Source organism: Rhinatrema bivittatum, chromosome 2, assembly GCF_901001135.1.
Source record: "Rhinatrema bivittatum chromosome 2, aRhiBiv1.1, whole genome shotgun sequence".
In the NCBI taxonomy this organism is placed as follows: domain Eukaryota; kingdom Metazoa; phylum Chordata; class Amphibia; order Gymnophiona; family Rhinatrematidae; genus Rhinatrema; species Rhinatrema bivittatum.
Window position 1 is genome coordinate 59,276,210 of NC_042616.1, and position 12,131 is coordinate 59,288,340.

General features: G+C 45.8%; 1 protein-coding gene across 4 annotated transcripts in view; it reads left to right on the forward strand.

The window, feature by feature from the left end:
- NBEAL2 (neurobeachin like 2) overlaps window positions 1-12,131 on the forward strand; it is a 528,491-nt gene that overhangs the window by 228,903 nt on the left and 287,457 nt on the right. For all 4 annotated transcript variants that reach the window (XM_029588231.1, XM_029588232.1, XM_029588229.1 and 1 more), the window contains exon 3: window positions 1,586-1,753. In XM_029588231.1, the coding sequence (XP_029444091.1) occupies window positions 1,586-1,753 (168 nt within the window). The remainder of the gene's footprint in view (window positions 1-1,585; window positions 1,754-12,131) is intronic.

Genomic DNA, 12,131 nt, shown 5'->3' on the forward strand with positions numbered 1-12,131 from the left:
CCTGGTGATTTATTGCACACAGTTGAAGGTTTTATGTTTAGAAGACAATATTCAGAGAACAGGCTAGCAGCACGTTATGTGGATAAAGTTTTATGTGCGTAACTTTGTCTGGATATTAAGCGGGACATACCTAGACAAGTCTGGCATTGAATATATCCAGATAAAGTAATGCACATAGCTGTACCTGGATTACTTTAGGACAGGTATTTTTCTGACTAGAAATGCGAGTGTAACTTTAGCCAGACTGCGCACACTGGCTAAAGTTGAGCCCTGACCCTGGGACACCTCCAAAGCTGCTTTTTTTTTAAAAATCTGGATAAATGTTTATATTCATGTGGTGATTTTGTGCCCGCAATTTATCTGCTCAGTAAGGGATGGGGGTGTGGGGAGACAAAGCCTTTGAATATCAACCTCTTAGTTTTTAAAGTTGATCATGGTTGGTGGGTGGGTTATTTGCCCTCTTGCATCTCTCTGAGGCCAATATTCAAAGCTGAATGTCTACAGTATGTACTGTAAGTTAGCCGGATAAGACTTATCTGGCTACCTTACTTGCTTGCTGAATATCCCCGTCAAAATCACTACTTAGCCGGATAATTGTTATCCGGCTAAGTTTAGACCTATTGAGCAAGTCTAACTTATCCAGCTAACGTAACCAGGTAAGTACAAATATCACTACTTATCCAGGTAAGTTAACTGGAAAAGTAGTGCCGCCCACAACGTATCTGGCTATCTACTTTGTGTCGGTGAACATAGGAGCTGCGATCATCCCAAAGACTCTTTCTTTATGCCGCCTTTGAAAGATGCCTGCTTGATGTGATAGGACTTTTAGCTGCACTGGTCATTAACTCTGGAATCTTTTGTGCCTTGAGACTCATCTTTTTGTGGGATTTCAGAAAGAAAAAATGCATTTGCATTTGGTCATTCTTAACAGCTTTCAGTTAATTTTTTGCAGCCACATTTCATCTTGGTGGGGGCCTGATTTGGGGGGAAAGGGGGGATCAGCACAGATCAGGATATTGTATTTTATGATGTGTGTGTATTGTAATTATATATAATTATTGTATGATTTTGTAATCTTATGCTAGAATTTATTTTGAATTTGTATTTTTGGTTAGTTATTCTGTTTTGTGTAAAATGTTTGCTATATATAGTTTGTTAGTTTGTATGCTATTTATACCTTGTGTTTTTAATGCATTGCTCCTTGCTTGGAGTATCTGGGTAATCAAGCAGTTAAAAACTGAAACATAAATATTCATTCTGGACAGCCAGAACAGCTAGCATACTGCCAAGGGTTGGGAGGAGAAACACTACCTTAGAAGATGGCTTCATGGGTGTTTTTTGAACATTTCTAGTAAGAATTTCTCCAGCTTGTTTGACTCTCTTTCAGGTGGGCTAACATGACAGCTGCAGTTCTTTTCTGAAAGTTTACTGAACTTTTGGGGCCCACAGGTGAATGTCTTTTGAGTAAAAGGTGCTATGTAAATTCTAACTGTTGGTAGGATCCTGGGATTTGTAGGCCCACGTACAGCCTGCCTTGTTTTCTGAGCCTCCTCGCTGACATGTGTCTTCTTCCTTCCCCCGACAGGCCAGAGGATTCGGCGTCTGAGATCCCACTGCTGCCTCGTGATGTGCTGGAGGTGCTGAGCCAGCAGCTGGGACACTGCGTTCACAAGTTATCCGGCAGCGAGGAGACAGCCGAGGCAGGTCTTGGCCAGGCACTCCTGCTCATCAAATTTTTCATCATCATCTGCAGGTACCAACTCGCTGTCCTAAGGGAACAGTTTGAGGTTTTAGGGTGCAGTTTAAAAGAGAACTCATAATCTTTCTTTTTTTTTTAACATTTTTTGTTCTTAATGTTCAAAATACGTAATTATTTCTCTCAAACAGCTGGTGGTGCTCAGAGGGATCAATGAGTAATTTAAAAAATACTTTTTTTTTTTAATGTATTAATTTTGTGTTTAAGTGGCTCTGTCTGGGTGCTCAGCGGGTTAACAATCGGTCATTTCAGTTCATAGCAAAGGAAGGAACCTCAATATTAGATTTTGGGGTGCTGGTGGGAGGGGGAGGTAGGGGTTTTTAATGAGGCAAGGCCTGCACATTTATGTGAGGCCCACTTAGGTGTGCGAATAGGGTAGGACATGGCTATCCGACTTGAAATCAGGTGATTTTTTTTTCTCACCCAACCAATGAAATTCTTCCTTAGATGCTATAAGATCCCATTTCCTGACTCTGTGAGCAGAACAGAAAATGTGCGATCCTCTAAGAAATGCTTACAGCAAAAAAAATCTCACGCATAAATTCTCCCTGTTCCTCCCCCGCTGGCATCGGCAGTGCCACCGTACCTAGGGACTAACCAGTGTAACTGATTCCGTTGATGAAGTAGGCTACGTTAGCAGCTGACGACACATCATTGCCCTTTGCTTGTTCAGCTGCATTCAGCATTGTTGCATTTTCCCCGGGCTGAATGCCGGTGGTTTGAGCAGACAGGAAGGTGGGTGGTAGGCAAGGAGGAATGGTGGAGCTGGAAAGAAAGGGGCAGATCTTCTTTTTTTTTTTTTCTTTGGAGTTCTGTATTTTCTCATGAACCTGGATAACACTGGGGGTACGTGGGAACAAATACAGGAATGTGCGAACCAAACAAAGAAGGAAACGTTTTGGGAAAACGAGCAGCGGTTGCTCTCTCTCGCTGAGTTTCAATTTACCCTGCTGTCAGTGCTTACGTTTGGATTCCCTTTGAAGTACATGGAGTTCTGCTAACTTACTGCTAGCATTGTGTTCATACACAGTGCAGAACTTCAAATCCCAGAATGCTGAGAACTGGAGCTGGGTCTAGTGCCCCCTGATGACTGGAAGATAGTTGAGGTTTGCTTACGTGTCTGGAATAACAGTCAAAGTCTGACGTCATGGTGGCGTAGATGGGGTATCCAAGTTTGGACAATATGGAGGGCACATGCAGAGTATCTAAAGTCGGGCAGCATGGAGATGGTGTCTGTGGTGTATCCAAGGTTGGGCATTATGGGGCGTGTCTGCAGAGAACTAGAGGTCAGGCTGCTTGAGGGGATGTATGTGAGGTATCCCAGATCTGCCCGCCTGGGGGCTGGGGGGGTATCCGAGATAATGAGGTCTGGCAGGGTTGAGGGTACCGCATGGGTTAGCTAAGGTCAAAGAGGATCGGAAAAACGTGCAGGAAATGACCAGCTTCGTCCTCAGAACCAGAATCTCATGCACATGATGGAGAGGGAGAGAGGTGCTGGGTGTGTACGATGACCTCCACCTCCCCACGTTGGCGTTTGAATAAAGGGGGAATATTCAGCACGTTGGAGTCACACCTGGTGGTGAGCGTCTGGCAACACTCGCCAGTCCCTATTCATTCCCAGTGCAGAGGTCTGAATCCACCCCCTTGACAGCAACACAGAGAAACCTGTAGCACTGCGCTTACTCAAAGTTGGAGTGCGCCACAGGGCTATAGTTAGAAACAAGCAGCTTTTAAGCAGACTCCAGTGGTTCTGGCTTTGCCAGATCAGATAAGCAGGTCCCTGTCCTGGCTTGACATTTTCCATCCATGACAACTTTGCAAGGTGGAAATTCTCCTGATGTAATCGGGAGGGTTGTCCAGCAGATTTCTTTGAAGCCGCTTGCTTTTCAACATAAAGCACTAACGTATTTTCCGTGTTGAAGGGCCTTACATAGTTTGTTTTTTTTATTGACTAACATTCTGTTAGAAGGAAGGAACCTGGGTAAATTCAACAGCTTCTTCCTCTTCCTGCTACAGTCTCAGCAGAGTCACGTGTTAGCAGTTATCCCACAGGAATAGGACAGTGCTGTGCAGATGCCATGCTCCCGGGCAGATTTGGAACAGCTGCCTCTTTTTTTTTTTTTTTCGGTTCAGTGAATTTTTGGTGCTTGTGAAAAACAGCAGTTTGACAGCTCTGGAAACAAAGGTCTCCATTTATTTTTGCGGCAAAGGGACAACCCAGGCAGCAGTAGTACGAGCTTCTCTTGTGGTAATTTTGGAAAGATTTATTTTATGTCTGCACTTGCTGCAGGTTTAATCCTCTATTTGACCAGATTATGAACAGTTTCATGTCCCCAGTGGGGTCAGGTGCAGGACACTAACACCTCCTATATTCTACATGAGCTTAATCGCTGCTGAAAGGCCAAGAAAGAAGCTTATATTTGGTCTAAGCTATCAAAAATACAACCAGAGATTGATTTTTTTCTTTCACTTTAAGTTTTTTTTTTTTTTAATTCAGCTGGCTAGTACATTGAATCAGGAAAAACTAACAGGATCACAAAGAGAATAACAAACGCCTGACCCAAAGAACCCCCTCCCTCCCTTCCCCACCCCAATCTACAGACATTCAACCAAAAACATGGTTCATCCCCTAAAATCCGAATGGGCATTGAAAAATGTGACAACAGTTCCCAAAGCTTTGGCATCTTACTAAAGCCAGCCTTCATCTTTTCAGTTAAAACCTCCCATTTCCAGCATCAGTTCCAGATAACCCCTCTCTCGTCAAAGGAGAGGACTTAGGCTTCCAGGTTTTTGGGAGTTTTTTAGCATCACTTTCCAGCTCTCCAAGCAAAGTTTCTTAATTAGGATCCTTAGTCTTTCCCCCTGTGAATGTTTAAGAACCTAAACAACTTAAAAAAAAAAAGTATCTTGGATAGAACAAAGTCCAAGGCTGCTCTTCACATCAAAACCATCATAACAGCTGGGCAGAGGGAGGAGGTAAAGTTGCCACGGAGTGGGCGGAGCTTCACAGGAATGTGCCCGCCGCCATTATGCTCACTAGCAACCCCCGGATTTTTTTTTGTTGTTGTTAAATAAAAGTTTTAATCTTCCCGGTTCAGCTAGGGCCAAACAGATTCATGGCCCCAGTAAGGCAGGATCGCATGGCACTAACTCACTCGTTACATTACATAGGCTCTTCATCTTAGCCAAGTGGTTGTTCTCTGATCATAGCTCAGACTGGACATTTGTTTTTAGCCAAAAAGAGGCCGAGCAAAATTGCCATGGTAAGAGTGGATTTTCAGTTGTCTGATTTCAGTTCGTTTCCTATCCACAACCATTTTACCACCTCAGTTCTTAGATTTATTTATTATTTATTTAGAACTTTTCTATACCGACTTTCATGAATATACTTATCACATCGGGTTACATCGAACGAGGGTTACATCAAACAAGGGATAGGTATGAACACTGGTAGATGTGGTTAAAATCCATCACTGACCAGTAGCGATTGAATAACTGTAGAACGAACAAATAACAGCGGGTAACGAGAAGAAAATGTAAGCAGGTCGGTTAATTTAACAGGTCGGTTAATATGATACCAAAGGCACCTTATGGCAAGATGCTGAAGATTATTAAATGGAAGGTATTAAAGAGAAATACAGTGCTAAAGATCAATACAAACTTGATGCTTAGGATCAGTAAAACAAGAAGCTTAAGATCAGTATGGGAATGAATCAACGAGGATTCCAGTCAGTGCCAAGGTTTTGGGTGGCAGGGACTGCATGCCTCTCGCCTCCCTTCGGTTTTATGTTTCTTTTTTTTAATGTAGAAGTTCTCTCTTTTTTTTTTTTTTTACTCTGTCTCTGTATGCATCTGTCATTGCAAACCTCAAAGGCTAAAGAAGTGCCGTTCAGTTGGTAGGCGTCAAAAGCAGCAAACAGTTTGGGTTTAGAGACCAGGGTAGTGTTCTTGGAGACTATGAAATGGTTGGCTTTTGTCTAGAATTGTGCTCGACAGATTTTCCATGAACTGTACCTGTGTTGTTTTCCTTACCCAGTCTGTAGTGTAAGGAATAGTAAAGCACTTCAAATGGGCAGCTATAGTGAATTTTGTGGCCAGTGGTAGGAAATCGGACAAACATGCTTGTCTCATCCCCTAAATGTAAATCTTTCTAACCATTTCTGGTGTGCAGGCAGTCGTGGCCTCCCCCCCTCCCCCCAACAGTGTCTATGACTTGTTCTTGGCAGAAGATCAGCATCGCCTTCTGTAGCCCACGACAGAAGGCGATGCTGTCCCCAGTCAGGGGACAGCATCGCCTTCTGTCGTGGGCTACAGAAGGCGATGCTGTCCCCTGGACTGGGGACAGCATCGCCAGTCCAGGGGTCCCCAGTCCAGGTGGGAACCAGTTCTGAACCTGCTTACTTGCAGGGATCTAATGAGTTCAGGCTCTTCCAGGGCAGTGTTGATTGTGGAGGCAGGGTTGTTATCATCTGTGCTGATGTTATATAGCAATTGGTAGCATGCATGGCCTCAAAACTCCTTTCCTGCAGAAAAGTAGTTTCACTGGACAAACTCATTGCACATGCTTAAAGGCACCCTGCTCAGACTGTGTCTACTGCACTCTGCAGGAGAGTCAGGCTAGGCCTAGCGGTGACTTGGTAGATAATTTTATATTGACTATCCGAGTGAGTAGCACAGAGGGAAGGTTGACTTAGGGGTCTGGCAAGTTAAAAACCAATTACGTATAGCAAACTGTGCTTTGCATTTTTTCTCCTATTAGTTTTGGAATTTAACATTGATGATATGCACATCTTTCATCACCGGGAAGGGGGGAAGGGGAATATGACGGACGCGTTAAAATACCTCAAAGGTATAAATAATGCAAAAAAAAAAAAAGCAAGTGGACAGGAAGTTCTAGAACAAGGGGATCACACTATGAGGCTGAAATGGGGGAGGGAGGGGGGAGACTCGGAAGTGACGTAAGGAAATATTTCTGTGCAGATATGGTGGTAAATGCATGGAGTGACCTCCCAGTACAGATGGTGGAAGCAAAAATTAGTGACCAGATTCGAGTATTCGGAGTCACAAAGATGGGAAGAAAAATCCAGAGATCATCTGGGGTCTATGACATTGCAGCAGGAAGTAAAATTGGGCAGACTGGATGGGTCCTTTGGTTAGGGTGTCAAATATTTCCATGTCTGGGAGAGCCAAGCTGAGCCAATCCTGGTTTTACCCCACTGTAAACACACAAATCAAATTACATTTTTCTGTAATTTTCCCTGCATGCAATGGAGTGAAACCAGGACTGATTCAGCTTGGGCCCCAGGACATGGAGCTACATTATCACCCTAATTCAGTTGTTTATCTGCTGTCATATTCCATGTTTTGTCCGGGTTGATATATGCCTTGTTTTTACTAATGCGTTATGTAATTAATTATGTTCTATGTGATGTATTTCCTTATGTGTTCCTTGCTGAGAACAAGTTATTGGATTAATGGAATATAAATGCTTTCAAATAAATAGCTATTTGCATTCTGTGCACAATAGCCTTTTAATTTTAATTGTGCTTGCAATGCCCGGTCTTCGAACTTACCCCTTACAAAAGGTTTATGCTTGAATAAACAAGCCACACTAAACAGGTACAGTCAAATAAAAAGCAGCTTCCTCCTGCAGCTCGGTTTTCATCCGTTATTAATAGCTCCCCGTTGGATCGTGCAGGTCAGACATACTGACATCACCTGTTTGCTGCAGGCTTAGAGCGGCAAACCCAGGCTTATCTTTGTCAGGGGCTGTGCCGTCTGGTCCCTTATTTTCCAGTTTTCTACTTTTCATGCAGTCCAGTCACTAGCAGTTTTGCTTTTCTGGGGGGGGAAAGTGATAGATGGAAGAACCAGAGACACTGGGTTGGGAGTCGGAAACCAGGATGGGCCTGCAGTGTCTAAGCAGGCACAGTGTTTGGTTGGCAGCCCAGAGTTTGCTGCTTGCAGCTCCTAAGTGTTGGAGGGTTCCCATTATCGAAACTGAGATTCTGCTAGCACATAAGGGACCGTAAGACCCATCTAGTCTGTTCTCTTTCATTCTTTGCTGTAATGCCATAGACATCATTTGTCTTCCATCTTTTCCCTTCACTTCTTTGCAAACTAAAAATCCTTCTGTGCTTTATCTCACGCTTTCTTGATTTCTGTTACTATTTGGCTTCCGCTGGAAAGCTGTTCCATGTATCTGCGACCCCTTTCTGTGAAGAAATATTTCCTAATGTTGCTCTTAAGTCTAATCCCAACATAAGAGGCATTGCCCAATAGTAATAACAAAAACCCTCAACCAAGAAATGTGGAAGAGAAAAAATTAATAGAGAAAACATATGTAAGCGCACATGCCTCCCTCCCGACACTGCGGGAAGAAAGGATGTGAGTTCCTATTGTGAGGGTCATGAAGGATGGTAGACTGGGACTCTCGGTGGAGCGGAACTCAGGAGTAGACAGAGCAATTCACTTCATACACTGGGTTCAGTTTTCCATGGACTTGTATATATTGAGGTAGTGAATGGCAACTCCAAAGTATCACAGGATCCAATATTTATAAAAGCAAAAAAGTAAATACATTTCCTGAACATACCTAGATCAGTCCAGACAAGTGGGTTTTGCATCCCTACTAGCAGATGGAGTCAGAGAAAACAAAACTTTGAGCATTGCTACATAACAGAGAGCGCCATCTGCAGCCTCTTCAGTATTTCTCTGACTCCAGCAGATGGTAGAGGTTGCAAACCTGCAGTCAGAGAGAAAAAAAAATGATATTAAGAAGAGAAGGCTAGAGGAAGATTCATCGGCAGCTCTCTGAGGTGTTAGGCTCCTTGGTGTGGACCATCCCTCAGGTCGAGCTGGGCGTCCGGGGGGATTGGAACCCCTATCAGTTGCTTGCTCCCATCATGCCGGTGATCTTGATAACCAAGGGAGTGGCTTCCTTAAGACTGCCGAAGCCCTGTCTGCCAGGCCCTGGATCCAGGAAAGTATCCCTGCTTGGTTTATGATGTTTTTGCTGGCAGGTAAAGTTTTGAAAAAAAAAAAGGGCAAACAGTTTGAGAGCTGGGGGGCGGACAGCACGGCCTGCAGTGGTTGCAGGAGCCTTTAAGCAGTGGAGCTGCTGGCGGAGCAGACAGTGGGACGCATTGGGGCAGGCCCAACTCGCGCCCAGGAGTCCCAGGAAGGAGTTGCGCTGGGAGTTTGGCTCTGAGGCGTTCGGTGATGATGCGGCGCTTTGGACGTGGCCGTGTTTGGTTTCCCGCATTCCACCGGGCCTGCGATAGGTTTCCCTGCTGCGGCAGCCAACTTTTTTTTCCTGTGTGTTTGTCGGCAACGAAGGGTGTGAGAGGCGCTGCTCGGGTGAGCCCTGAAGGTCGGCTGCTGGGAGACTGCAAGGCATTTGGCAGTGCAGGGGTGCACGCACGATGGTGTATAAAACTGCTTATGGAGGCCCTGCCGCGAATGTGGCATGTAGGCAGCATGCTTAAACTCCCGTTCCCCTCTGCGCGGGCTGCGCCTCGGGAGAGGAGGGTTCCTCAGTGGGCGTTAAGTGTTAGTTATCTCCGTCACCACCAGGGGTGGTGTCAGCAGCGCCAAGGAGACGGGGCCCCAGGTTGTGATGCACCTGCAGGGGACCATGAACGGGTGTCCTCTTCAGCGGGGGAGCCTTTAGACTCTCCCCCTTCTCTGCCTTCGGTGGATCAGGAGAGTCTGAGGACTCTGAGGACAGTCAAGGACAGAGGCCTGATGGTCTGGATGATTTTTTGCCAGAAGTTTTGCTTCTAATGCACAAAGCCTTTCCTGGCAAGGAAGGGGGTGAAGGATAAGAGGTCGTGAGATGGGCCTTCATCCCCCACGCCAAGGGGTCTAAGAGGGCCGCACAGGACCCGGGGATTGCTGCAGCGCTTGAGTCTGCCTCATGCGGAGCCTGCATTGGACCCCAGTTATGGGGAGGATTTGGATGATCCACAGGATAACCCTTTGGACTGTCAAGGGGTGGATCCGGATGCTGATGGGGATGGTAGCACCTGGGACGGATCCCGATGTGGTTAAGGATGACCGGATCAAGGATGATTTCCCGGTTCCAGATTTCCCGATCCCAGAGTGGTTCGTTTTATTTAAGAAGGAGGAACTACGCCCCTCTTAGTCTCCAGGTGTTGGAGGAATCGGATACAGAGGCATCAATCCAAGTCTTGGATGGACAGCTGGCCCTCCGAGTGCTTTTCCATTGCCTAAGAAGATCCGGAAGTTGGTAACTCGGGAGTGGGACTTCCTGGAGGTGGGCCTCAAGGTGGGCAGAGCTATTGCGAAGCTTGTTACCCCCCTGATGGAAGGGACGACTTTGGAGATCCTTCAGGTGCCACAAGTTGGATGCTGTGGTTTCGGCGGTCACTGACGAAGACGAACATCCTGGTGGCGGGTGCGGCCGCTCTTTGAAGGATGTGCAGGACTGCAAGATGGAGATTTCAACTCAGCGCGGAAACCTCAAATATGTGCTTAAGTCTATGACAGCAGTGTTGTGCCAGCCTGGTGCAGAGGGCCTGCCTATGTTGGGGTGCAGAAGGCCCCAAGAGCCAGACTTTCCGTGAGGGATAGCCCTTTACCGGCAACCTGCTTAGAGGCTGGAGTCGTGTATGTAGCAGATGTTCTGTACGTTTCAGTTCGGACATTGGCGAGGAATATGGTTTCGATGGTGGCGGCCCGCAGATCAGTTCAGAGACCCATCCTGTCAATGCCGAAAGACTGTTTTTTTGTCAACTGGTGGTTCAAGTTGTTTGCTTTTCAGTGTATGGGGCAGTTTTTGATCATGGTTTGGGTTTTTCAAATTTAGTTTTTTGGGAGTGTTTTGGGCGCCAGTTCTGTGGGGGGTTCCAACGCTATCCGTTTCCCTATTCACTCGAGAGAGTGGTTGGGAGAACAGGTCAATATTGAAGAGACTGCAGGTGGCAGTCTCTCTTATGTAGCAATGTCTCAAAGTTTTGTTTCTCTGACTTCATATACTGATAGGGATACAAAACCCACTTTTCTGGACTGATCTGTGGTATTACAGGAACGAAAATTAGCAGGTAAGAACCAATTTTCTTTTAATTTTTGTATTCCAGGGAACAGGTAATTATTTAAATTATGTTCCTCCTTCTTATATTGAAATGCACACAGCTCCAAAGTCCATTTACACCTTAATTATGAGGCAAATCCACATGCAAGTTTGTGTGTCTGATACACTTCTCAGATTGTGATGCTACCAGGCCCGGATTTAGGCAGAAGCAGCACAGGCAACTGCCTAGGTGCCAGATTTTGAAGGCACCAAATATCCAGGCCAAAGAGAAGTGCAACTGTGCCGAGGAGGAGCCTGTTCCCGTCTTCCACGTCAGAGGGGCACTGCTAAGGCACTCTGGGACTCTGGAGAGAGGTAGTGGTAGAGGGACTTCAACCATTATCTGACTTCTGAGGTTTTCTGCTCCCCCTGCCTTTTGATTTTCTGCCTGATAACACTCTGCACTGCCACCAGGCCCACAGGGCCTTGCTCCAGTTTGTTTTATTTTACTTACCAGAAACCCTCTTAAAAAAAAACAGAGGGTAGTGTTATCCCCCGTTCCAAGGTTTAAAGCCAAATGAATGCCGATGAAAACTGATGCCATTGTGTTCTTCAACTCCATCCATTGGGGCTGATGCAATAAATATGTGCTGAAAGCGGGCGCTGAGCATTTCAGCGCCTGTTTTCCTAATGCGCACCAGGCACCCCTCCTGGGGGTGCCATGCAATATTTAAGTTAAGGGTCGCGCTATCAAGGAGGTGCTAGGATCGCTTGCGCGCCCCTAGCGCTTCCTTGAGCATGGGAGCCTGTGAGCGTCAGCCATCTGCCGGTCAGGAAAACGGACGCCAAATTTATTGGCGTCTGTTTTCCTAAACGGCGCACAGCCAGCGGTTCAAGAAAGGAACACTTGTTAACTGAACGTCCGTTTCCTGCACCCGACTGCCGGCGCTTTTTTTTTTTTTTATTTTAAAGATTTGTTCCTCCTACTTAATATCGCAACAATATTAAGTAGGAGGCTGTACTGAAAAGCAGTTTTTTTCTGCTTTTCCGTATTATTTTTAGCGCGCTCAGCAATTAACGCCTGCTCCGGGCAGGCGTTAATTTCTGGGTGCAAAAATGTGTGTCTTAGATGCACCTTTTTTTGCATTCGGAGTGAATAGCTAATAGCCTCGTTCACATGCATTTGCACGTGATGAGCGCTGTTAGTTTCACTCCTTGTTGGACACGGGTTAAACAGTGCTTTCGGCTGAAATGCACTGGATTGCATCAGCCCCATAAACCGTAAACATTTTGTGGCGTATAGACCGAAAACACATCGGTTCTGTTTACCCTTTTTTTTGC